The sequence below is a fragment of the Podarcis liolepis genome (genome assembly GCF_965112155.1).
Source record: "Podarcis liolepis genome assembly, chromosome: 3".
Taxonomy (NCBI): Eukaryota; Metazoa; Chordata; class Lepidosauria; order Squamata; family Lacertidae; genus Podarcis; species Podarcis liolepis.
Window position 1 is genome coordinate 99,726,418 of NC_139557.1, and position 25,987 is coordinate 99,752,404.

The following is a 25,987-nucleotide window of genomic DNA, read 5'->3' on the forward strand; positions in this document are numbered from 1 at the left end:
CGCAACTTGGACGTAGAGAAGGCGGGGCCTAGCTACAGCAGCTGCTTGCCGAAACGAAGCTGTTCCCCGGGCTCCTCCTCCTGGTGGGGGGCGTGGCTTCGCGGCTCGGTCCCTCTCCTGAGACTTTGCCGAGGCGCCATTTTGAAAAGCGTTTTATTTGTGGGCTGAACCCGAGAAAGACGAGAGGAGGAGAGGCGGCTTTCTCCTCCCACCCCTTTCGGCGCGGCCGCGACGTTGTTTCTGTCAGCCGTTTGGCAAAGCGTCGAGCCGGGTAAGTCCTCCCTCGCTCCGCGGCTTCTGCTCCGTCCTCGTTTTCTCCTCCGCGCGCCTGGAGCATATACTGTATAACTGTCGCCTCGCTGGGTCAGGCATAAAAGGCCTGATCCTGATACGTCTTTTCCCTCAGGGGAACCGGCCAGAATTTTTGGACACTACTATAAAAATACAGGATGGGCGTATAGACAACCACCTTATACCGTAAACCAACTGACCAACAAATATACAGTATCTACATGCTTCTAGCTACCATCCCAAACAATCCAGGCCCTACGTTACAGCCGCATCTGTTCCAACTCTAGAGACTCTCACCTAAGAGATCTACAGCAAATCTTTTTAGAACTAAAATATCCGCCTGATAAACAATAGATCAACAGAGCCAGACTGCTGGGGGTGGGAATTAGTTTAAAACATCAATCAGAAGTTTACAGTAAGTTATACAAAAAAGGCCATATAATATAAAATACAGCAAAATATGCAACGTAGTTTATTTAAAACCCCTTTGGCCAGCTCTTCAGCTGAAAAAAGGCTTCCAGAGCAGCTTAGAAATGTCAGACTTTTAATTGAAAATAAATGGCACAAAAAGAAAAAGGGATGCGGAGGGATGAGGAAACCACAAACTTGTTCTTGGTTAGAGAATTCTTGTAGTAACCACTGTAATGGAAAATTTTAGGGTAACCAAAAGTGCTGGCCTCTGCTGACAGGAATCCTTCAAGTCCATTTCTTCTGCTATATCCCTAACAACAAGAAATCTAAGCTGTTTTAAACTTTGCTAAACAACAACAAAATACCTTTAAATTGTCTTGAACAAAGCATAAAACTTTATTGTTTTAATGTATAATGAATAAACTCCATTTTCCACTTTCCTACCCTCTTGTACTACAACTGTGCTAGTCAGTTTCATGATACATGCCATCTTTGAGCAATACTTAATAGAATGCAAAGAATAATTTCTTAAAAGAGAGATGTGTGGTTCATGTTCCCCTCTTCTCTAATAGGGGACTACTGTTCTCTGATTCTGTGTTACCGATAGTAGTGCCTACACAGTACCTTTCCATGCGTTCACTGAGAGTGGTGGTGGAATTTTCCTGTTGGCCAATGTAAAGTGGCTCATGAGTCTCATTACGTCTCCCAAGCCTCATGGTTGACCAGGCCAGTCACATCCACCTTCCTTCCATCTGAAGTCATATATGATGTCAGATTTAGGAAAGTTCAAGTAGCAGATGTTGCGATGGTTGTGTTCCTGATTCTTCCTTTACAAGATAAAAAATGAGCTGTTTTGCCTGTCTGCACTGCAACTGATTTCAAGCTGTGTCTGCAAGGGAAGATCTGATTGAATCTACAGATAGAATCACCTGACATCATACAATGTCCTGTGATTGATAGGTGGGCAGGGGTGCCCACCAATTAAAGTTGCCTGTGGAGGGCTGGCCCTCTGGCTGGCTGGATCCAGTTCCCCACCCCTGCTGTTGGCCCAGCAGCCTTGCATCTGCCTATTTCTGACATCTTCGTTTTGAAACTGTATTCATAGTTGCATCGTATGGTACAAGGCACGGACTTGGGTAAGATTATCTAGAAGACTTGCTTTGATATTTCTCTTTGTATCAATAAGATGGTGCATAATTGTTGGTAACTATTTTTAACAGACTCTGCTGGAAACCTCCAAAATTACATTAGGGCAAATTTGATTCTTAAACTTTTATGTTGAAACATGACTTTATTTTCCCTTCCAGTATTTCTAATAGATGGAAGAAGGAGCTGAAGACCTAATGGATCAGCCTGAATCTGCTCCAGAAAACATAGAAGTGACTGAAACAAAAAAAAGGTGAGACATAATTCCTGTTGCTTATGTTGTTAAATGTCATATTTAAACAATGAAAAATGTTTTATAAAAACTAGAAAGAGTCTTATGGCATCTTGAAGGGTGGTATTCATCTAAGTTTTTCTTAGAGTAGTTCTAATGAAATTCATGGAAATAACTTGGTTGTGTTCATTAATTTCAGTGGGTCTACTCTGAATAAATTTGGTTGAATACCACCTTAACGTATATGTATATTTTCATGTTCATCAGCTGCATTAAGCATTATCCTGAGTTGCAAGTACATATGTACTGGGATTGTAAGCAGTCATCCCCCCCCTTCCATTGGGTTTGTGTATATTTTTACATATATGTAATCTGAAACTAAGTGCCCTCGGTCATGTACTAACATAGTGGGTTGTATCCAACTAAATTTTACTTTGAGAAGACCGATAGAAATTAATTCAGTGAAGTTAACTCTGACTATTACTGTCAGTGGATCCACTCTGAGCATGACTGGTACTAGGCACAATGCAGCATTACCAGGTAAGATCAATTGATGAAAGATTTCGAGTGACATAGGGTTGCCATATTTTGAACTGAAAATCCGGAAAGGAAAGTTGTCGAGCTTTTTTCTTTTGGGGGAGGGTGGGGGGCAAATTTGTGAGCCGTTTTTGAGCTAGTTTTATGGAAAAACTGCACTGCCAACATGGGCTGCCATACTTCCAGATTTTCTGTATATTTGCAGTATTCCATATACAGTATGTTTGGGAAATTCCGGACATATGGCAACCCTAGGTTGACAGCCCATGCAACTCTGCTTCTGTGCATGGTTTAGGAAGGGAGAGCAGGCTCGTGTGCCACAGCTATGAGGAAATCACAAATTCAGTGGGTTAAGACTTCTAGTATGGAAATGCAATTCTGCAAAGAACTTCATCTGTCTTGTTAGTTAGTTCTGTGTGGCCCACAGGTTACTTTTGACCCTTGCTAAAGGAGGATACAGCTTTCCATATGGCACAAAATATTTGCAAGTTTGCTGCAAATTTGTGTTCTCTTTTATGGGTAGGGCAGAGGGCCTAATCTACATACAGTGTGGACCTGAAAAATCCTGTTGGCACCCCTAGCCATAGTAATTGGTCTGTGGTTCTTAGAACAAAAAAAGGGGTCAGAATTTCATATGTTCTCCTTTGTTATGCTCAGAGGCCCAAGAGGTCGGGGAAGAGGCCGAGGTGGCAGAGGCTATACTAGAGGCAAAATGCGAGGCAGATCACTGAATGGCTTTGGGCCGATAAGGTAATCTTTCAATTTTTTACCTAATGTACATTATTTACTTATTGTATAATGTTGTACACATTAACTTCAGGGTGCAAACTTCCTAACTGGTAAAGCTTTAATACACAGTTGCAGTTCAAATTGTGATGGTTTTGCAGGCTTAAAGGGATGTGCATGCAGGTACGTTTCCCCTACTGAAATGAGTGTTGCACTTGCTTGCAGATGGCCACAGGTCCAACTTCCAGCATTTCCAAGTAGGGCTTGGGAAAGGCTCCTGAAACTCCGGAATGTGACTGCCATTCAGGCTGTAGCCAAATGGGGTCATCCAGATGTCACTGGACTGTAGCCCCTCTTATTCCTGACCCTTGGTTATGGAATAAGGCAGCTTCATATGTTGAGCTGTAACCAAGAATGTGGTTAGAACTTAATCATCAGCTTGTGTTCAGAAGATCAGCTAAGCCAAACCTTGACTTACCTCACACATGGCTTAGGAGCAAAAGGGACCGGAAAGGACCAAAATGGCTGCAAGCTCTTTTCCAGGAGCCTGCACATTTGCAAACCTGGACTTTTGTCTCTTTATTAAGATTTGCTGAGTTGCTCATGCTTTTAGATTGGTGCTGAAAAGTTCTTGTTTTTGTAGACGTGGAATGGGAAGAATGCGCCCATATTCAGATGTAAGAGGGCGAAGAGGAGTACGAGGCGGACCTATCTTCTCGCCATCTCTTCCTCGGAGAGGAATGATGAGAGTGCCTTTTCTGCCACCTCCACCATGGTTAGTATTGAGGTTAACTGCAAGTATATTTAAAAACAGTGACTGTAGTTTTGGGTAATGCAGGGCTGTGCTTGGGGTTGATTCACCTAGCCATATGTTTTATATATGCAATTTGCATTAGTTGCAGAATTTGGGGCTTTCTGCAAGCAAAATTCACAAGACCCTGTTTTCTTGTCAGATTCCATAGAATTGGTTGTGTGAGGGTCCACAAAGAAAAAAAAAGTTTCAAGAGCTGGAGATCAAGTTTTGGGGATTTTCCACTGAGGAGATGACACTGCAATTGATTTTTTTTGGAATCTAAGTTATGCAACTGAAAGGTTGTATGTGACTCATTATCAGGAGTGCTTCTTTGGAAAGATTTGGGGTTGTAAAATATACCTCAAGAAAGCTGATGCTAATCAGATAAGTCTAGGATTGAGAGCTACTGAGTTAGATCAAGCATTCCTGTACATGCAAGGAGAAATTACGCCCCCCCATATCTATCTATCTATCTATCTGTCTGTCTGTCTGTCTGTCTATCTACTTCTTTGTGTACACACACCCCTCTGAAATTTGGAGAAAATATGTTAAAACATGCAACTATTCCTGGCAACTCTGAAAGCACAATTTTTAGATTAAATTTTTTTTATTATCGATATGATTGCTGTCCTGGGCTCCTTTGGGAGGAATGGCAAAATGTAAACTGAATGAATGAGCAAATTCTAATAAAAATTACTGTATTTTTCTGTGTATAAGACGGGTTTTCCCCTAAAAAATAATGTCCAAAATTGGGGGGGGGGTTCTTGTACACGGGGGCCATCTCCCCCCCATTTTCTTAAGTAGGAGGTGTCTTACACATTGGGGCATCTTATAGACGGAGAAATATGGTATGTTTTTATTATTATTTAAAGAAAATGCCTGTCTGAAGCAGGGAAAACAAAACTAATAGTTACATGATATATAACTGGGTTAGTAGTCATATGATGATGGTCAGTTGGGTCTGTCTCTGCAGTTTTGAGCTTCCTCCCCCACCTCCCCTTCCCCCACCACCTGGACCAATGGGCTTCAGAGGAATACCTCCTCCTCCCCCCAGAGGCAGAGGGATGCTGCCATGGCCACGAGGCCGTTTCCCACCTCCAAGCAGGTAAGATTCCTTTCCCACTCCCTTTTTTAGCTCATTTTACTTTACACTTAAAGAATTTTATGTAACAATGTTTAAAACTTAAGGAGGGTTAAGTATTCAGAACGAGGCTTATCACGTAGACTTAAAAAATCAGAACTTATTGTTAGCATAATATTTAACCACATTGGAAGCTTTCTAAATATGCATGTTGGAAGCATTCTCCCAAATTGTAATGTAGGGTTTTAAGTCTGTTGTTTTTAAAAAGTAACTCTTTTGAGAAGGGGAAAAAACAACAATTATGATTTTATCCTTTTATACAGCTTTCCCAGTGGACCCGGTGCACCAGCCCTTCCGCCACCTGTGCGGGGCCAGAGATGGCCTGGGCCGCCAGGTGGCAGATACTATTAAAGAGGCTTATTCTTTAAATTCAGTAACTGGGATACATCCTTTTTACCTTAAGGCCATTTGAAATGGCTGGACTAAGAATTGCCTATAAAGCATTAAAGAAGGCAAAGAAAATAACAGAGTGCTTGATATTCCATATTTTTCCAGCAGCCCTTATGCACCAAGTTGGTAAAAGCCATATATTTTTAAAAAATATCCTAAAGACCTGTGACTCCTTGGACACTTTCAAGCATATCCTTTTGAAGCCTGTTGTTTGTGGACCTTGGCATCTGCACACTAAAAGTTAAAAGAAACATATCTTAAGAATAGGTCAAGCTTTAACTTAATATTCAATTAACTTGTGTGCAGCTCTTTTTTTGGAAATACATCTTGATCTGTTTCAGTAACATGTATTTGTTCTTAATCTTGTGAACTCTGGTTTCAAATGCACTTACATGTGGTAACAATAAATTCATCAAGATGCTTCTTCCTTCAAAGGGGCAATTATTCTGTATCATGTGGGGAAATATAAGCAATGCACAAAATGTAATGGATAAAACAAACTGTGGATGTTAATTTAAGAAATAGAGAAAAAAATTATAAATGAACAGAAGTTTATGGACTTTGTTTAAATTTTTAATTACTGTTTCTGTTACTCAGCTTGACCTTGGTGTTTAAATTTCTAGCATGTAATAACTAAGTGTAGTACATGGCTAAACAATTGACCTATTGTATACAACTGGTGATGTTATCAAAAACATAAAATGAAAGGCTATATTAAAATCCGCAGTGTGCATATTGTTTTAAATGACAGATTTCTGTACATTACATAATCACTTTAGATTTGATTTTGTTGTGCACTATAAAAACTTTAAAAAAACGGAACATGTAAATCTACTTTTGCTTGTTAAAATGACAGATAAAATTGTAAAATTCTGAAACAGTGCTGTTTAATGTCAAGGATGATCACAGTCAGTAAATTTACATTAATTAATATGGTCTGTGTTCTTCTGTGCTGAGGGCTGAATAGAAACTTTTTTTACCAGTCTGGTGCAGTTTGGGACTTTTTAACTTAAGCAGTTCCTACACTGGGTCCAAAGTCTACAAGCAAAGTAAAAAAAATGAAGAAAAGCAATAAATTGAGGTATGAAAGCATATATAGATGTCTATAGTCTACTCTTAACACTTGGCTTCCAGTTAAATTAGTATATGAACAAACTGTATTAACCTTAGCTTTGATAAAACAAAACAAAACCCCGACTTAGATTGATACTTGATCAGAACCTCACCGTTCCCAATAAATCACGAAAGCTAATATTTAGCCTTCACAACTTATTCTTTAAAAGTGAAAAAATTCAGCTGTGTATAACATATTAGAAAATACTTTATTCATTTGGTTAAATCATTATACTGCAACGATGCTTTGTTTTTGACTTTGTGTTGGTTTAAAAACACAGTATTGACTGCAACTTTTAAAAAAGTAATCTAATGTTGCCCAATGGTGAAAGAATGATGCTGTTGTTATCTTCTGAAGGGTAACATAGTCACCCTTTGAGGCCAGTGGGAGATGCCATGCAGACCTTTGAGAGAGCTTTCATCAAGGCCTTGAGGTGAGACGGTATTTAAACATTTTCCCCACTCACTTTCTTTTTCTTTGAGTGAAGTGCACATTCATCCGAGTATGATTCATGTCTGAAGTGGGGCACATACACAACACACAGTCTCGATTCTGTTTCACTCAGAACATTAGCGGCCAATATACAGAGTTATCTCCTAGTGGAACCCAGTCATTCAAAAGGGATTCATCAGGTTCAGTTGGAGAAACCGAGCTGCCAAGCTTATGGTGGTGGGTCAACCAGCTGTGTGTCCAATGAAGCTGGGCTTTATGCAGATCTTTACCAAAAAGGTTACTGTCAGAAATTACTAAGCAGTACACAAATTCTGTTACTTGGAATAACATTTGAACATATAAAGCCATGTTTACACTGAATTGGAACATTCCTCTGTCTAGTCCAGGGGTGGGGAATGATCTAGCTACCAGGCTATATCCTTATCTCTGCAACACAGAGACACATAATAGATCCACTTTGTGAGGTGGGTGGGGTTGGCCATCTGTTAGTCACCTGACCTCATGATGTCAGATGACCTGTTTTTGGCTGTTTGGTTCAAGTATTATTGGGGCTTGCAAAAGGTTGGCTGTGCACTGGGCTTTGCAGGCGCTTGCAAACCCACTTTTGGCACAGATGCGTCTTTACCTAACCCACACTTGAGACTGCATGTATGGCAAGTTCGTGTGGCTTAGCCCAAAGGGCCTTATAGGTTTCCTGCTGATCCAGCCTAGTAATGTCTGTTCTTACTGACCATGGATCTCCTAAGATTTCCCCCAGACTTGTTTTCTGAGATAGCTGCAACTTGGTGCTTCCAGAAATTGAAGCTGGCCTTCTGCTTGCAAATACCACTGAGTGTGGCCCATCTTGTTAGATGAACCACATGCCCTTGATTTCCCCCTTAAACTGAACTAGTATTTGCTGTTCTCCATTCAATGCATTTGAAAATGCAAGGAGAAAAGGATTAGTATGTTCAGTCTTCTATATTATTCTATACCAACTGCTGACAAGAGTAATGAGCAAGCGAAGCAAAGCTGCTTTGGTGATAGTAAATCAGTACTAGCCTGTACATTTAGTAGCAGGAATATATTGCTGAATTTTATCTGTTGATATGGAGAGAAATTGAACCCAAGCATAAGAGAGAACACAAACACTTTTAGTGCTCTAGTACAGCAATTCACCTACATGATGGGTAGAGCAGCCCAAAATGATAAGGTAGCATGGTATGGCATATCTACCACTACATCCCAAGTCCTGCTAGCTCATGCCAACCAGGGTAGGTGGTGTGGGTGTTCTTTGTCAGTACACCAGTTCAGACTGGCATAGCTGAGGGAAGGAAGGGGAATGGAACAGCTTTGATGCTGTTACATAGTCAGCTTGGCTTTGCCCTCTGCTTGCACCCCATTTCAGAGGTGTAGTACCTCAGTTGTCTCTTAGTCCCATTCAGCACTAAAGATCTGGGGCTCGGAATTCCTCTTTTCTTTTTCCTTTCTTTTACTATTAGCTGCATGAGATTACTGTTCAGAAATTTAAAATACAGTAGCAGGCTGACTTAACATATTTCTGATTTTTAATGTTCATGGAGAAGTAATCAGTTTGGAAGCTTGCAATCACACAAATGTTTGTATAGACTGAGAATTAATTGTCCTTTCTAGTGTATTAAAGTTGCTGCAGCCATCTGAATTGTGTATAAGCATACTACTCTGCAGGAAGATTTCAAGTCTATTGTTAAGGTAACACTTGCTTTCATTATTGCCCTCTTTCAAAAAAATGATGATGATGATGGTTTGACAGTGAAACTGTTTTTCTGACCTTTCTTCTATATTTCTGTGGGGAACATCCATTGCAGATGTGAACTTAACAGCCTGCAAAACAGTGTATCAGTTTTCATAGAGTGCAGCTATTTTAACTTTTCAGGAAGATTAGGTTGAGGTTCCCTGCTCCTTTTGATAAAATTCTACTTGCACTGAATTGCAACTGAGTGCAGAAAGAGCTAGTGTCTAGTGCCTGTATAAACTGTAATAGTGCTCTGATGCAAAGTGAAATGATGGAAACATGGTCCTAATATGAGCAACACATGCCTTCATCATTGGCCAAGCAAGTTCAACCTGCTTGGCTCTCCTTCCTTAAGAAGTCCTCAGTGGGAATTGTTGGTCATGATGTTGTACATGATGGTCAAAGGCTGACACTAGTAAAGACAAAGCAAGGATGAGGGCAAAACACGCTACTTGAATTATCTTAGCATCATTTGCTGAATCCAGACTTACCTGGGAGTAAGGCCAATTGACAACATTTAGATGTCTGAACACATAATTTATAATCATCTTCTCCCCACCCCTATTTGTTGTATCACTTAAAAAAAAATACCAGCCTAAATAGGCAAGTATAAGATTATTCAGACTTACTCATTACTAAATTAAGCTAACTAGCACTAATCTTACACTTGTTTATTCAGAGGTTAGTCCCACTGGATTTATATAGGATTTCAGAATTAGTCCAGATCCAATTCCATGGTATTTATGTTTCTGATACTATACTTGAATTGTATTGTGAGAAGCTTTTGTAAGTTGCTCTGAGAGTCTATCGCCCTATTTAGAAAGGCAGTGTATTGTTATTTTAGCCACAATCTGGATGTTTTAAGAACCATAAGCAGAGCATGAATGTGGTAGGTTGCCCCAGGGACCCAGCGTTCAGAGATACTGTTTCTGTTACCAGGAGGAATAGTCATTGATAGATCTCTCATCTTTGGTACTTTTACACTGATCCTGTTAATTTCAATGGGGTCTCTGCAGAGGAAATTCCTGCTGAATTATTCCCCTTGTCAGTAACTCTATAAGTACAGTTAACTCATTTTTTTCCATAGGGACCATTTCACAGACCTTGAGAGAAACACGGTAGATAAATATTTCACAGTAGCCTGATCTTGATTCAAACTTGAGCCAAGGTGTGTGTGTAATATATTAGGAATGTTTTGTCTATTGCAATAAATTACATCCCAAGATCAACTCATTTTAAAGACAAAAATGTATTTTGTTGTCAATGAATGAGAAACTAATAAAGTATCTAAGCACTGTGATTGTTGTGTGATGGAAGTATTTACAAGGTGTATACAGTACATAAATACTACTCTTCCTTCTAGCATCATTGGGAAGAAGGAAATGGCTCATATGAATATATACATTATTCACTGCATGCTTTCTTCCATGCTGCAACTCGCAGTGGTGGATATAAAGTTTCCTGTCTGACCTGAGATGAATTGGATGAATAGGTCTACAGAATAATCCTAGTTGTATTTGAATAAAATCCAGCATCTATTCCTACTGAACAAACCCCTTTAAATGAACAACTGCTACCCAAGATGACATTATGCTCTTGTCTATGGCCCTATTCATCTTCTCTTGCACTCAAGCTGCTTATGTCAGATGGTTTGCTTAGGTCCAATGGAGCTCCTGTTAAACTGGCACAAGATACATAGCTGGCTTATTTTGCCCTGGCACTATTATTGCTGCTGAGAAGATATGTAGCACTTTTAGCTTTCTGGTTAAAGTCATCAACATGGGGTGGAGTAACAGTAACCCCACTATTAACTAAACATGACTGGTAATTCAGTCTCCCTGCTGTGGTTTCTTGAGAGCCAAACCACATGGGGAGCTCTCAATACAAATAGATACCTAGCTAGACACTCATTGCCTTTACGGCAGTAGGATCATGTACTGACCAATCCCTGTATCAGGAGTCTTTTTTTGTGCTCTGGCAGAGTAGAAACCTTTTTCCCTTTGTATTTTCTGTATCCTAGCTACCTTGAGTCTGGTTGCTAAGAGACAGCCTATACCTAGGAAAGCGTTGGCTATTTGTGATTTTCTTTTTCTTAGGAAAACAACTTTCTTTGAAACACTGTTTCAGTAAAGAAAGAATACTATTCAAATGTTGCTCAAAGCAATAATGAGAAAAAGAACTTGATTCCCTGAGCTAAATAGAAAAAGGGGAGAGATGAAGTTCTCAAAATTATCCATTTTGCGTATTTTTTAAAAACAAAAATTTTAATTAAAAAAAAACCCTGAGTGAGACTAACAATGCAATCCTTTATAAAAAAATGGTATGTTAAATGAATCTTGTTCATAGGTTGGTGAATATCTTTTCCAGGAATGCCAATAACTACTATGGGGTTGGAGCATTCTGGGTTTGGTTCCAAGAGATCGAAATGCTTTAGCAAACTGAGTGATTTCACTGATTTGTAAAACAAGAATATGGTTGCTGGGCAGTTGAGATATTTGGGGTGGGGGTGCAGATTAACATATCAAATTATTAAGTGTATTTATGGGAGAAACAGATTGGCTTGTGCCCCAATTAAAAATATTTCTGTAGGCTTTTGATTGTTTCATAAACATCCTGTGGTTATTAGTAAGCTCTATGTGGGAGATTAGCATCTGCTCAGGGCTGGCCTAATTAAGACAAGCTCTTTGGCACAGCTTGGTCTTACACTTCCTCTTTAGCAACAACAACAAAAAAGAAGGAAAAATCAGCTTAAGATTACTGTTCCAGCAGTATGCCCAGTTCTCCAAGAATAGCTGACACTATGGATCAGAACTAACAGCAATTGAGGAAAGTCATAAATCCTGCAAAATCATCCTTAATTGTGTGAAATTGAAGCTCCGTCTCAAGCAATTAGGCATTTTGCATCTCAAGCTGACTAGTTCTCATCTCGCTTTCAAAAAACGGTCACTTTTCTTTTTAGAAGTGGTTATTACACATTAAGTACTTGGGAATTTGGTGCCTATTAAGTAACAGGTTAACAGGGTAATTTTTTATCCACTACAATTAATGTCCATTTGGTAATAAAGAGAATGAAGATAAAAGAAGCACCTTTGCACTGAAATTGAGGGGATTTTTTTTTCCAGTCGAAGCAATTGAACCATGTCTCTGTAGGACTGCAACCTTGATTTAATCATCTTAGAGTAAGCCGCATTGAACTCTGTCTTCTAAGTAGACACAGGATTTCACTATACATCTAAAGTTGCCCAGTGTTTTTTGCAGAGAAGCAGGACATATTTCTATGATTGTTTAAACACTAACATGAGGCTGCTTCAGGCTTCTTTCATGAATCATAGTGCCCGTCCACAGCTAATTTCGTGTGCTGTGAATGTAGCAGCAAACATCCATACATCAGTGGGGGTAGAGGGGAAGCTGTGGCAAACATGGTCCTTAGCTGTAATTGGCACTAAGAACTATGGATATCTGGCACCACACACCTGGTCCTTCTAGCTGATGTTACCTTCCATTTCTTATCAGTGGTACACATAAAAGATTCATATGTAGAACACAGTGACTCTTATAATAAGATCCCTATTGTGAACAAAATACAGTCGTACCTTGGATCCCAAACGCCTTGTGAGTCGAACATTTTGGCTCCTGAACGCCGCAAACCTGGAAGTGAGTGTTCCGGTTTGCAAACGTTCTTTGGAACCCAAACACCCAATGCTGGTTCCGTGGCTTGCGATTGGCTGCAGGAGCTTCCTGCAGCCAATCGGAAGCTGTGCCTTGCTTTCCAAACATTTTGGAAGTCAAACGGACTTCTGGAATGGATTCTGTTCAACTTCCGAGGTGCCACTGTATTCTGTTAACAGCTTTTCTAAGAGTTATATAGAAGGAAGTACAGGTTATTAATACAGTTGGTTGCAGATGGTTTACAAATTCAAGAATACTCTGCTAAGGGCCTCTTTATATTATGCTGTTCATACTGAAGTAAATATTCTGATTATAAGCAACAGTGTCAGTAGCATAATTTTAAAACTTTTATCCACGTACAGTCATACCTCGGGTTGCAGACACTTCAGGTTGCGTTTTTTCGGGTTACAGACCCGCCAAAACCCGGAAGTACCGGAATGAGTTACTTCTGGGTTTTGGCAGTCGCGCATGTGCAGAAATGCCAAATCGCAACCCATGTGTGTGCAGACGCAGCACTGCGGGTTGCGAACGTGCCTCCCGCACGGATCACGTTCGCAACCCGAGCGTCCACTGTACAGCAAGACATGATACACAAACAACAGATTAACACAACTTCTGTCAAGTGTCTGTTGTCCACAATCTCTTCCGAAACATGAGTGGTTTTTTTTGAGAATTAATCTGGTCGAAAAGCAGGCTCATTAAAAACTAGTTCATTAAAGGTCCATTTAAGAAATAGTATATTTCTCTCTAACAGAATGACATTGTTACATTTGATTTCAACTCTAGGGGGTGGGATCTTCAGACCAGGCATTTAGGATTTACTTGTTGATTCTTCTACTTGAGGCAGTGTGTCCCAGACAGGTCTCTGGATATGTTCAGGAAGTCTTTCTAGTCTTGTCTAAAAAGAAAGTATCAAAAATGAGGTTAAAAAAATCATGCACGTGCAACAGCTATTTTTATGCTAGAACAATCCTAGCACGTTTCTGTGATACTTATATGAATCCTATTCCTAAAATTCAGCACATGTATGACATGCCAATAGGCTACCAAGTGGCAAAAATCCCATTTTGTCCGATAAATGATAAAACTAAGAGTTTATACTACAGAAGCAAGAACAAAGTTCACTAATACCTTTTTTACTTCCATAGCAACCCCTTCAGGTAGGTTTCGTTGAATGTATTCCAAGTAAACGTTGGCTGTGCTGCCGGTTAAATGCTTTAACTGAAACAAAAACAGTATTTTAGTTTTCACATAGCAATTAATAAGACATGTGCTAAAGGAAACCAATCTGTAGGCTGTATCTGGCTTACTTTTCCCCGGCTTTTGCAGCCCTACTTGGAGCAATATAGATACCACTGTTATGACCATTCTAGGTCAAACATTAGAGGCTTGAATATGGCTCTCAAGCTATTCACCACCTATTATGTTTAATGTTTTACACACGAGTATGTATGTGCATATGTATGATGAAAGAGGGGGTAGACAGCTGTTATTTCCTGAATAATAATAAAAATGTTAATCTGTTTGCTAAGCACGTCTCTTATTTAAACATACAGCTCTTCACTCACCTGCACGTGGCGGTAATGCGTCCTCATTTCATACTGAACTCTGTGCTTCTTGAATATGTGCACTGATTTTAGTAGTGTGAATCGTTCTATCTTCTTTGGAGGTTCTTCTCTAAGAGATAGAGTAGTTTTCATAGAATCATTGGTCATTTTAGTATATTCATTTATTTCTGAAATTACAGCCACTCCACTGACAGCTTTCAATAATGAAGTTGCCTGGCAAGCAGTGGGGAGCAGGGAGAGAAACAACTGAGCCTCCAACTCAACTGATTGGCCTTTGTGGCTGTATTCAAAGAGATGCACGTAACCTAAGGTTTGGGGGAGGGGGGATCATGGAAATAGGCAAGGGAAAATCTCATTAAACTAAAGTCAGTAGCAAAACTCTTGCTGACTTCAATAACTTTTGTCAACAATTTAAATATGACAAACTTTTTTTATAAAAAATCTTAACAGTAATACTGCTAGTTAAAATCATACTTTTGAGTAAATATGCATTGCCTAAAACACAAGGTTACTTCTACCTTCAGAAACATTGAACTGTTGTTCAATATGATAGATTTCTTAGCAACAGCAGCCACAAGATGTACTTCTGGACTGTAAATTTGCAAGAAAGTGTCTTGCATAATTTACTAGTCCTTAAGCAAATTATCTAATAGTCCATATTCCAAAGTTAGAATCAATGAGCCCAACTGTCTGCTTATGACTACAGTTATATCCCATCTTAACTCCAATGAGTTCAAACTGTCATATGTGGTTCAGCCCTCCATGTTTTATCCTTACAACAACTCTGTGATGTGGTTGGCTGAAGGTCAACCAGTGAACTTTGTAGCTGAATGAAGATTTTGAACTTTAATCTCACAGACCCTTGTCTCTAACCACTGCACCACACTTGCCCTCAAAATTATATAAGGGTAGTAATTTGATATCCTGAATTCTTTCCAATCAATAAAACAGTTTTAGTGTGCTTTATGCATTCTCTCTTGTTTTTCAAATGTCAATAAAACCATTAGATTTGAAAGCATTAAGCTAAAATGCAATTTTGCCAAGTCTTTTATCTACAATTATCGAGCTATAGTTGGATAATTGGTTGGACCAATTAGAAAATGAGATTCTAGAATTACTGAGTAACTACAATGGATAATTGTACTTACACTTTTTCTATGGAGAGACCAAGTTCTTTAGCTGCAAGCACCATGAAATACTCATAACTGTCCAACACCATTCTGTCATGACCTTTCACCAAAACAGCCAGTTTCTTATATAACACGTCTGGTTCATCTGAAACAGATACCTGGATGTAAAAACAATGAGAAATAAGCAAAGAAGCACTCATATTTTAAGGCTTGGCAGCCTTAATGCATGGTTCCTTAAAGTCTTGTTTTAAATCATTGAGTTCAAATTAAGTTGTTATATGCATTTTTTTGTGCCCCAACATTGTTTAAACCTTATCAATATGCATACAGTGGTACCTTGGTTCTTCCAGGAGTCCATTCGACTCATGAAACCATTCCAAAACCAATTGGCTGTCGGAGCTTCCTGCACTCAAGCGGAAGCTGCGTCTGATGTTCAGCTTCCGAAAAATGTTTGCAAACCGGAACACTTCCAGGTTTGCGGCGTTCGGGAGCCAATTTGTTTGGGAGCCCAGCCGTTCAAGTACCAAGGTACTTGAGTATAAAAATGACTTTGAACTTACATGGGGGTTACATTCTGGGGATAGCGCATAAAGCCAAAATTGCACATAGCCAAAACACATAGGAATAAATGGCAGGTGAGTAAACCAATGTACAGTAGTGCCTCGCAAGACGAAATTAATTCGTTCCGCGAGTTTTGTCGTCTTGCGATTTTTTTCGTCTTGCGAAGCACGGTGTCGGGAAAGTTTTGGAAAAGCTTCAAAAATCACCAAAGTCTTTAAAAACCTCAAAAAAGGCTACCACACCGCGTTCTATGAGTTGCTCCTCGAAGTCAAGTCGCAACTGTATTAACAGTGTTAAGAAAAAGGAAACAAACTTGCAAGACGTTTCCGTCTTGCGAAGCAAGCCCATAGGGAAAATCGTCTTGCGAAGCAGCTCAAAAAACAAAAAACCCTTTCGTCTAGTGAGTTTTTTGTCTTGCGAGGTACCACTGTATTTTGTTTTCAGGATGCCCGCCCCCTTTCCATCCCCTTTTATTTATTTATTTTTAATTTGCCAAGTACGTAAAGCTGAATGTGCACAAGTTCAATATGCAAAAGTTGTAAAGTACCTGTACTCCCAATCTCGAAGTTAATATTTTTCAGAACATTTTATTAGTTACTGGCAAGATATAAGAAGTTCAAAACTCAAGACTTACCAGGGATTTTTCCTTGGGCTGCTGAATATTGGTGTGCACGCCTGAAAACTGAAACCACATCAAGTGATTGTTCCTGAAATAGGAAAAAGGGGTGTGTGTGATAATATCACGACAGGAGCAATATAAGAAAATGAGTGTTTTAAGAATTTAGCTGGAAGTGATAAACTTACTGAAGAAAGCTACATTGCTTTAGTGGAACTCTTCTTGTTAAAAGGCAAGCCTCTGGTCCCTAAGAACATAATATAGGATTGGTATGTTAAGATAGCAATGTTGCTACATTGTTGGCCAGCTACTTCAGCTTTCCAGATTTATTTAGTCAAATAAGAAAATAAATACCTAGATGCCCACCCCCATCTAAAATACATTAAAAAGGTGGGCAGTTGATGAGAAAGGAGACTTTATTTAGAACATTATTCATACAAAAGGCAGTCCACAATTACAAACTATCACATCAGTTCTTTCTAGATTCCTCACGTATTCTGTAACTGTCATAACTGGATCTTCTACACACAATCCCCTTCAAGGCCTTCATGTTTAAATGGGCTGCTGCTCATCCATTGAGGCCAAACCTGCCCCCTCATAAGCACAGCATTTCCCACTCATTGCCCCCTGGCTGCTTTTGGGGTTTCTTAGCAGTAGATTCCGAACCTGATGTAGTAAAAGCTGTAAAGGGCAGCAGTGCAACAGGAGAGGGAAAGGGCAATAGCATAGCTACTTCCCTTACCAGGCTGCAATGACATGGAAGCATCTATGTCCCATGCTTCTCTATGAGATACGCACATCAGTCCATAAGCAGCCACCAATAAAGTTTGCCACTGGGATTCTGGGAGTGCTATGCATTCTAAAACATATGAGAAAAGCCAGGCAAAACCACAGCCAATAGGTATTTTTCCAGTGTGAAGGTGGTCACCGGGAAAACCTCTTTGAATGTTGCCTGATAAAAGACAGATAAAGGTGCTGGAGACTTACTAAGGCGAAAGTGACAATGACTATTTTTCTCTTTTGTTTACTATGTCAACTGAGATGAATGGCAAAGCTACTCAAAGGGTTTTAGAGATCACCATTTAAGCAACAGACCGTTGCTTTGGTGCTTAATAATTCCAATAACATAGAGCCATTGCCAGTAAAAGCTTTTAACAATTTTCCATTGCAAAGACTCGAATGCAACCCTGCAAAGTAGACTAGGTTGGCAGTGTCTGGCCCAAGGTCACTGTGAATTTTGTGGCTCAGTAGGCATTTGAACCCGGGTCTCCTAGTTTGCACATACGTATTTACAGCATGCATTGTCATTTATTACACCTGCAGTAACCTCGGAATGCTAATCTTTCCAATGCAGCTTACAGAAAAGCCATCACACCACAGCAAACGATATCAACGTATGACGCTTTCTCGCGGGGCCCTGTGGTGGGGAAGGGATAAAATCCTGCGGGAGCAGACCCGTCGATGAGGTGGTCCTTCCCACAGGAAGGGTGGCGGCGAGACATAAAAGCCCAGCTCTGAGGTGACCATCTTCGCCAGCCTCCCTCTCCTGACACATCCCTCCCGCTCAGATATATATTATCCAAAGGCAGCTCTGACGTCGGCTTTTTAAGATTATCACCCTATATTTAGCGGCTTAGACATTCACTTATACCGCCCCGGGAAGCCTCCTCGCTGCTCAGCCGAACCCTGCCCCAAGGGACGCCACAATCACCTTCCATAGCCGGCACAAGAAGCTCATTCCCCTCCGCGCCGCCATCTTGCCCTTCCTCAAGCGACTTCCTACGGCCATGACATCATAGAGCTCGATTTCCTGTAGGGCCTGAGCGACGGCGTCGATCTCTGGCCCTGGCATCCAGGTAATCATAGAGTTCTCTAGCCGAAGAAACCATAGAGGCGTAAACAACAAAAGTTCCTTCTCTGGTCGTGTGACTTTCCCGCTAGAGCGGCAAAAGCTGCAGCTGCTCATTATTGCTGCAGTGCCTTTGGCAGCAATGTAACAAATAACTAACAGGGCTAGGAAAGGGAAGTACAAGCAGATCTTCCAGTGTGGGGAAAATTTGATTATTACTATTTTATTTTAAGAACTGCGGCATTTTATTAATCATCATCATCATCTTAATGACCTGCAAATTCGCCCTGCTCCAGGGAGAACCATTTAAAATTTAAAATTGCGAAAGAATAGTTAAGACCCATATTCCAGAGTCTTGAGGATGAATTGCGTTTTGGAACTACAATTCCCATCAACCTCAGCATCAAGGATGATGGGAGTTGTAGTCCAACAGCAGATGGGAAAGACACAGGTTGCCACCCCTGCTCGCAAAAACCCTACCGGCACAGTCAGTGGTTCATAAATGAATGGCATTCCGAGAGCAACCTTGCGCTGCAGATCTGGGTTGTTCTAGCTACAATGCTGAGCTGGGAGGGAGGGGAAGATGGGGATGCTGAAGAATTTGTTACTATTCATTAAATTTCTATACCACCTTTCATTCGCGGATCACAGGACTGCTTACTGTATAAACACACACCACCACATAACACAATAAACAAAACAATAACTCCCCCTCTTGCCAGTTTAAAAGGCCACAGATTTTTTAAATTTAGCCAAAGGTCTGGGAGAAGAGGAAAGTTTTTACCTGGCGCCTAAGAATATGTACAGCTATGCAATGTACTCCAGGATTTAACTTCTGTCTGGTTGCAGATTGGGGTGGAGTTAAGTTTATTACGGCTTATTATGATCTCCATCTTTCAGAACAGTTGCTACTTAACCCCGCTTTGATAAAGGCTTTAATAAAGAAACATTTTCTTTACCAAACAAAACCACCCCCACCCCACCCTTTTGTACACACAAGCAGGATTGTTAAATAGTACTTTAAAATGCTGCTAAAGACATGAGTTTTGTAGCATTGATTAATGTTGTATGCTTTAGTCACACCCACTGAAATTAATGGACATGACGGAGGCCAGGTAATTTCAGCAGGTCTAATCTGCACAGAACCACACTATGGTTTGTAGCTCCTTGCATTTGTGTTGTCAACACGATGTTTCCCTCAAATGACACATTATATTATTATTATTATTATTATTATTATTATTATTATTATTACAGTGGTACCTCAGGTTACATACGTTTCAGGTTACATACGTTTCAGGTTACAAACTGCTAACCCAGAAATAGTACCTCGGGTTAAGAACTTTGCTTCAGGATGAGAACAGAAATCGTGCTCTGGCAGTGTGGCGGCAGCAGGAGGCCCCATTAGCTAAAGTGGTGCTTCAGGTTAAGAACAGTTTCAGGTTAAGAACGGACCTCTGGAAGGAATTAAGTATGTAACCAGAGGTACCACTGTATTATTTTTAAAGCAGCAACAACAGTGATTGTCATCCTTCCCCCAAGGTCAAAGACATAAAGCAACACCTACTTGGATGACCAGTAAAGACTGAAGTTGCTCCACAAATACCTATGGGTTTGGACTACTCTGCTCTAATTCAAATGTGTGCTGGGGTGGGGGGGAGGGAGATGAACAACTAAATAATGCTCAAATGTGGCCACAGCATTAGCTGGATGCAACCGTCAACAAATTTAGTATGAACTTCAGGCATCTGATGAAGTGGGCTACAGCCCACAAAACTTCATGCCACAATAAATGTGTCAAATCTTTATAGCGCCACAAGTCTCTTGTTTTTGGGACATGAGACAAACACAGATACTCCTCTGGAAATGATTGAAATGTTAGTGTGGCAGTTATGCACACGGCTATTCTTTCTCACATATGTAGCGGAGCACTACCTCTAAGTTTGGGGGCCCATTTTTGTACAGGCAACTCAGATAAACATTCCAACTTTTAAAAAATGCTACATATTTCAAATGAAGATTAATTTATTTAAAAGAACTCTTTTGTCACGTGAACAAGGGAAAAAAATCAGCAAAGTACATTTTATCAAAAGTATAAAATACTGTTCTGTGGCAGCGTTACGTTGGATCCCTTTGATTTTACAAATACAATATTCTGTCGATTTAAGAAAAAGCTGAAATATTTCTATATAGTACATAGTGCTCTCATGAACTAACTGGGATTCATGCCCCCTACAAAGAAACAAAAAGGAAAGGGGGAAAAGAAAGAAAGAAAAAACACCATGGCACATCATCGTATGAAATTAAACATTTTAGTGCAAACCTGAATAAAATTACACCCTGAAGTTAAACCACATGCAGTTCAGGTGCAATTAAGCCGTAACAGGCAAAGTTTTCTTTACAAAAATAAAAAGAACTACATTAAAATGTTTATTATTTTATCCCCAAAGAACATTCTTTACACTACACTGTAACTCTGAAATTATTTACAGCTTTTCTGTAACAATATAACAGCAGTTAAATATGTCTGAAAATAAGATTTCCTCCCCCATAAAATAGATTTTTTTCCTTTGTTATGTACAATTTTTCTCTAATTCTCTACTGGAATTATACCACAATAAACATGAAACATTAACAAAAAGGGAAATAAAAGATCAGATTTTCCAGCAAAATGTTGACCATATTTAGATGTTATTTATCACTGCAATTGTCTTAGAAATACAGAACCTATGTTTAGAAGTTAAACGAGGATCAATATTTCTTCCAAGAATTATTCTGAGATTCTCTTTGGTTATTTTAAGCCACATCATTTGCTCCACAATACTTTTACAAGATGGCAATTTTCCCTGTAACACCTTCCAGTATGATGTAAGACTACTGCTAAAGGACAACTTTGTGGTTATAAATCTGAAGGAAAGGCCTATACACTGCAATTTCACATTGGAAAAATCATTGCTTGCTGACAAGGATATGTATCACCCCAAACCTTCCATGTTTTAACAAGTCCTGACCTAGAACAGACATTTGTTACATGGGCTTGTTGGTGTAATGCTGCATCATATAGTCAAATATAAACCCAATGAATCTGTTTGGAAGGAGCTATTGTTATATACGCATTAGCCTCCTCTCCTCATTTATTGGTTACAGATCATGCATATGTCACAATAGGCTTCCAAACACTTGCAACCTGATTGCCTAGGACTGTCCAATTGGTTTCAAAGAATAGCTCAGCTGGTCTTTCCTGCGTATTACATTCAGATTCTGTGTTACCCTGTTAAACTGGAAATGCAAGAAATCTTTGTCCATGTAACCGTACTTTAATGGCAAATGGCAAATGAATTAGTTAAACTGATTGGTCTAGATTTGCACTACAGGAAAGAATACACATTGGTAAGATTTCAGCTGATGCCCTCTGCTGTGTTAGCCAGGCAATACCACAGCATTATTGCATTTGTGATGAGGAAGCAACAGAAGACAGTCTGCGGTACCTATTTAGTTTGTTCTTGTTTTATCCTAAAGGTACAATGATTCCTTTGCCTACTGAAGGAGTATATCAACTGGTAAAATCAGCAGAAATAATATTTTTCCCATTGCAAACAGGATAGAGATCTCTGGAACTGTGGCTATGTTTGCCTTGGCTGCTACAAAACTTTTGACAAAAAAATCTGGATGCTTGTGTAATTAGTTGCCTATAGGCTGGATATATTTTGTTTTATGATGCTCCTCTATTTTTTGTTTTTGATGCATTTTTTTTACTGCACCCACATGTAACTGTTATGGCCAATGGCTAAAACAAATAATCAGTAAGCTGATCAGATACTGACCTACACAACACCACCATTATGCCAGTCCCCTGCCAAGCTGTTAACAGAATCCGATTAGATAACAGATGGAAAATACACAATCCCTGACTTTTGAGAATTCTTAAGGGTCTGTCCCAGTAGATGCCAGTCAATGAAAACTGGGAGGGACATTACATTCCTTTTGAAAATAATACCGAGAGAGAGAAAATATTCTGCTCAGACATGCAGGTACCAGCATCTCGCTAAGAACACTAAAAATGACACTTGCCAGCAAACATTTCATATGAGAGCAGGCATGCTTATAGGTGTCACGTAACTCCCTACATTAGCTAACCCCTGGAAAAGGGTCAACCATGCAAGGCTGTCTGTGATCAGCTGGTCATATGAGAAACATCTCACACAGCGTGCAAGTTGCCAGTTCTCTTCATCAGCTATGTCGGGCGACAGCAGCAGGTGAAGGCAAATCACACCCCTTGACTGAGATGGGCAGACACACTGAAGAATCATATCCAACTCTCCAAAGACAACCTGGGTGACACTAGCTATTCCCTGATGAGAACAGATTCTCAGGGAGAAAGCTTGGGGAAAAGAGAGGAGTAGCTTGCAAGGAACACCCAAATAGTTCCTCTGCATTTATCAAAATGCTTTCAATGATTATTAAATCGGTCCGCTCATACTGAAAGCCAGTTCATCTTCTCGGAGATTGTCTCCGTGCAGATCCTCAGGGACACGGCCACACAGAGGATGCAATTCCAACTGGAGAGGCAACTGCGTGGAAAACTAGTATCTGACCATGGTTTTCTGGCAGCAATTTAAGTGAACAAAGCAACGCATTTATTTTCAACCCTGAATCACCACGGAGAACTATTGGGTGTAAACTGGGAACAACCTGGGACAGGTGCTACTTTTTTTCTGAAATGCCTGGGGAATGTGCCAAGTGGAGACAATTTCAGTTGTCTAAAGCGGCCCTGGCTTAAGAGGGTCAATCTTCATCTGATTTGGGGGTATCCAAGAGCCATGTCTCACCAGTGTCACCCATGACTGGCGCAGCTTTTGAACCAAGTGGGAGCATGGCTATGAACGGTTTGGCTTTGAATGAGAAAAATAAAGACGTTTCTGACTATTAACTTTTTCTAGGGCTCTGGTCTTGACTCTTAGGTGCAAACGTAAGATATAGTAACTGTCTATTTTCCCATCATACTTTGCAACTTTTATAAGCAATAGAGGCGATGCACAAGAAGCCCGTGGCCTGGGGAATGATCCCACTCCTAGCTCTGGGAAGGAAAAAGGTGCAAGCTCCCTAGCCAAGTCATTCCAAAGTTGAAGATGCTGACTTCCCTGAACAGGAATGAGGAAGCTGTGGCCTGATAAAAATTTCATATAGAAGAGGTGTGTGTGTGTTTATTTATTTATGTATTGCGTTTCCATACTCGCCACCCCCTGACCCAAACTGCTGAATGTTTGCTGGGCTTTATTGCTTCCCAGAGCAAACCTATGGCTCCATAAGAGAGTGCTGGCAGGCATAAAACCCCACTGTGTATATTTATGCTAACGTTATCAGCCAAGCTATGTAATTTTTATTTATTTCTTACATACATACATAAACGGCCTCTAGCCATGATGAAATATCTTAACATGCTTTACCGCAAAGTGGAAATCTCCCCCCTCTTCTTTCTGTGAGGAAAGGTCTTGATAAGTACCACTGCCTCTAGGCAGCAAATAATAATAATAATTAACAATAATAAATCCCTGCATACTCTCAAGGATAACCTTTTTAAAACAAAAAAGTGATAAAACTTTTGCAAATGGAGGTATATTTCAGTGCATTCCTATCACGAATGCACATCCATGTCCAAGTATCCAGGCCAGTAGTCTCCAGTCAAAAGACTTTTGAGATCTGCCTCAGCAGCATCTCCCATGGTGAAGCCTGTGGACTTCTGATTTCACTGTATCCCTCCCTCAATCCTGTTTAACCGGGAGCTCTGAAGTGCACAACGCAAGTAGAGCCCTTCTCAAAGAAACAGATTGCCTCATAAAAGGGAAAGAAGGAAGTGAATGCAGATTCACAGAGGGCTAATCTAGCTGTTCTCGCTCGTTTCAGGGCCGCCCAAATTTCTTCTGGGTCAAAGTAAAGCGGAATAGGCCGCCAAGCCCATCCATTTCTACAAAGCCAGTCTTCTTGTTAAGAAGGAAATGTGAAGGCATCTTGGAAGCCTCCATCCACCACAGAACATTCCATGTAATGGGAAAGAACTTGCCACAGCTACTTGTCCTATCAGCAGAGAGGCCCTCTAACAGGCCCGGCGACATGTTAGAGCAAAACTTTCAGATGCCAACAATCCAAGTCTCAGCTTCTGTTTATTGCAGAGACAGCATTCTTTGTTGTGGCAGATGTTTTGAGGCCAGAGCTGAAGGCACAAAATGAAATACGTCTTGAAAAGAAAAAGAAACCAAAATCTACTCGTATAGGGGGTGTGGTGGGAGGGAAAACAAAAACCCTGAGGTGTTGCAAATAAATTTGGGGACTTGTCACGTAAATGCCTGAAAGGAAACAGTAAGGAAATAAGACTTCTCAGAACCAACTAGCTTGCAAGGTATTTGACAAAAAATACCTTTCGAATGAGGGAAAATATGAATCTTTTTGCAATCATAGTTGCAAAAAGTAAAAGGACCAACAGCAATAACCAGATTTATCCCACCCTCCTCCACCCCCGAGTTACAAACAAAACAAAACAAAAACAAAACATTCAAACTATTCAGATAGTTTAAAATAAAAGGGAAGTAAACACTTAACCCTCCCAGCCGAAGGAAAATAATTCCAACAGGCATCCATAATTTTACAGAATGGCTTTTTTTCTCTCTACAGCTCCACATCATCCTGAAGCAAATCTGTGTCTTCTTCATCCAGTAAGAGGTCAGGGTCTATCACTTCAGTACCGTCCATGACCTCTCCCAATTCCTGAACAACATCGCTGCTGAGGTCGTCGGCTTCCTCAACCTGCTTTATCAAGTCCAAATGATCCAAGGGTATCAAGCTATGCCCAGAGGGCCCCGTGGTCCTTGCAATCGTAGCCGCCATTTCAGCTGCAACAGCCGCCTTCTGGGCTTTCTGCCGCTGCTGCTCTTCCTGCTGCCGGTGTGTTTTCATGTGAGCATTCCGGCTTTTGATTTTGAAAAACATCCTAGTGTTGAGGGGGGGAGAGAGAGGAAGAGAAAGGAATGCGGAGAGAGCAGATTTCAGAAACAATTATTTTGAGTATATGTGCTACTGTGAACATCCAGAAAGTGTAGGTGTTAGTTGAATATACAGATAAATGCATTTTCAAGCAGGCAGACTTTGGCAATATAATAAAATTATTATTATATTTATATTTATATCCTGCCTATCTGGCTAGTAGTAGTAGCAGCAGCAGCAGTAGTGCTAGTACAGTCATACCTCATGTTACGTCTGCCTCATGTTATGTTCTTTCAGGTTACGTCCTGCGGCGACCCAGAAGTACCGGAAAGAGTTACTTCCAGGTTTCGCCACTCGCGCACGTGCAGAAGCGAAAAATGACATCACGTGCATGCGCAGAAGCGGCGAATCGCAACCCGCGCGTGCGCAGATGCGCCGCTGCGGGTTGCATTCTTTTCATGTTGTGACGGGCCTCTGGAATGGATCCTGTTCGCAACCAGAGGTACCACTGTATTACTATTATTATTACTACTCTTATTTTGCACCCTGTCAGCTCAGCTGCCTGTTGGGGGTAACTGCCCACAGTGCCCTAAATCCAGGACTGTTTCCAAGCATTCACAAGAAGGGAA

The 25,987-nt window shown here is 40.4% G+C and overlaps 2 protein-coding genes and 1 long non-coding RNA gene across 23 annotated transcripts in view; 1 reads left to right on the plus strand and 2 right to left on the minus strand.

The window, feature by feature from the left end:
- The first annotated feature begins 105 nt into the window (after positions 1-105).
- On the plus strand, positions 106-14,187 carry LOC310702822. 6 transcript variants are annotated; one of them, XR_014523638.1, is made up of 8 exons: positions 108-271; positions 2,010-2,101; positions 3,275-3,367; positions 3,987-4,118; positions 5,110-5,241; positions 5,541-7,214; positions 8,867-8,944; positions 10,075-14,187. It is a non-coding gene; the product is annotated as an uncharacterized lncRNA (long non-coding RNA). The 6 variants fall into 6 exon arrangements; XR_014523634.1 differs by having other exon boundaries at positions 106-271; positions 7,139-7,214; positions 8,867-14,187; XR_014523636.1 differs by having other exon boundaries at positions 5,541-8,944.
- On the minus strand, positions 13,377-18,411 carry MRPS10 (mitochondrial ribosomal protein S10). The gene is made up of 7 exons (XM_083494848.1): positions 18,243-18,411; positions 16,720-16,778; positions 16,550-16,622; positions 15,373-15,512; positions 14,225-14,333; positions 13,788-13,877; positions 13,377-13,554 (listed from the first exon to the last, which is right to left on the minus strand). The coding sequence occupies exons 1-7, from the start codon at positions 18,393-18,395 to the stop codon at positions 13,468-13,470; spliced, it is 711 nt and encodes a 236-aa protein (XP_083350974.1). The 5' UTR covers positions 18,396-18,411; the 3' UTR covers positions 13,377-13,467.
- A 1,976-nt stretch (positions 18,412-20,387) lies between these two features.
- TRERF1 (transcriptional regulating factor 1) overlaps positions 20,388-25,987 on the minus strand; it is a 76,798-nt gene continuing 71,198 nt past the window's right edge. For all 16 annotated transcript variants that reach the window (XM_083494118.1, XM_083494126.1, XM_083494125.1 and 13 more), the window contains one exon: positions 20,388-25,365. In XM_083494118.1, coding sequence (XP_083350244.1) covers positions 25,044-25,365 — 322 coding nt within the window. In that variant the 3' untranslated portion in view covers positions 20,388-25,043. The remainder of the gene's footprint in view (positions 25,366-25,987) is intronic.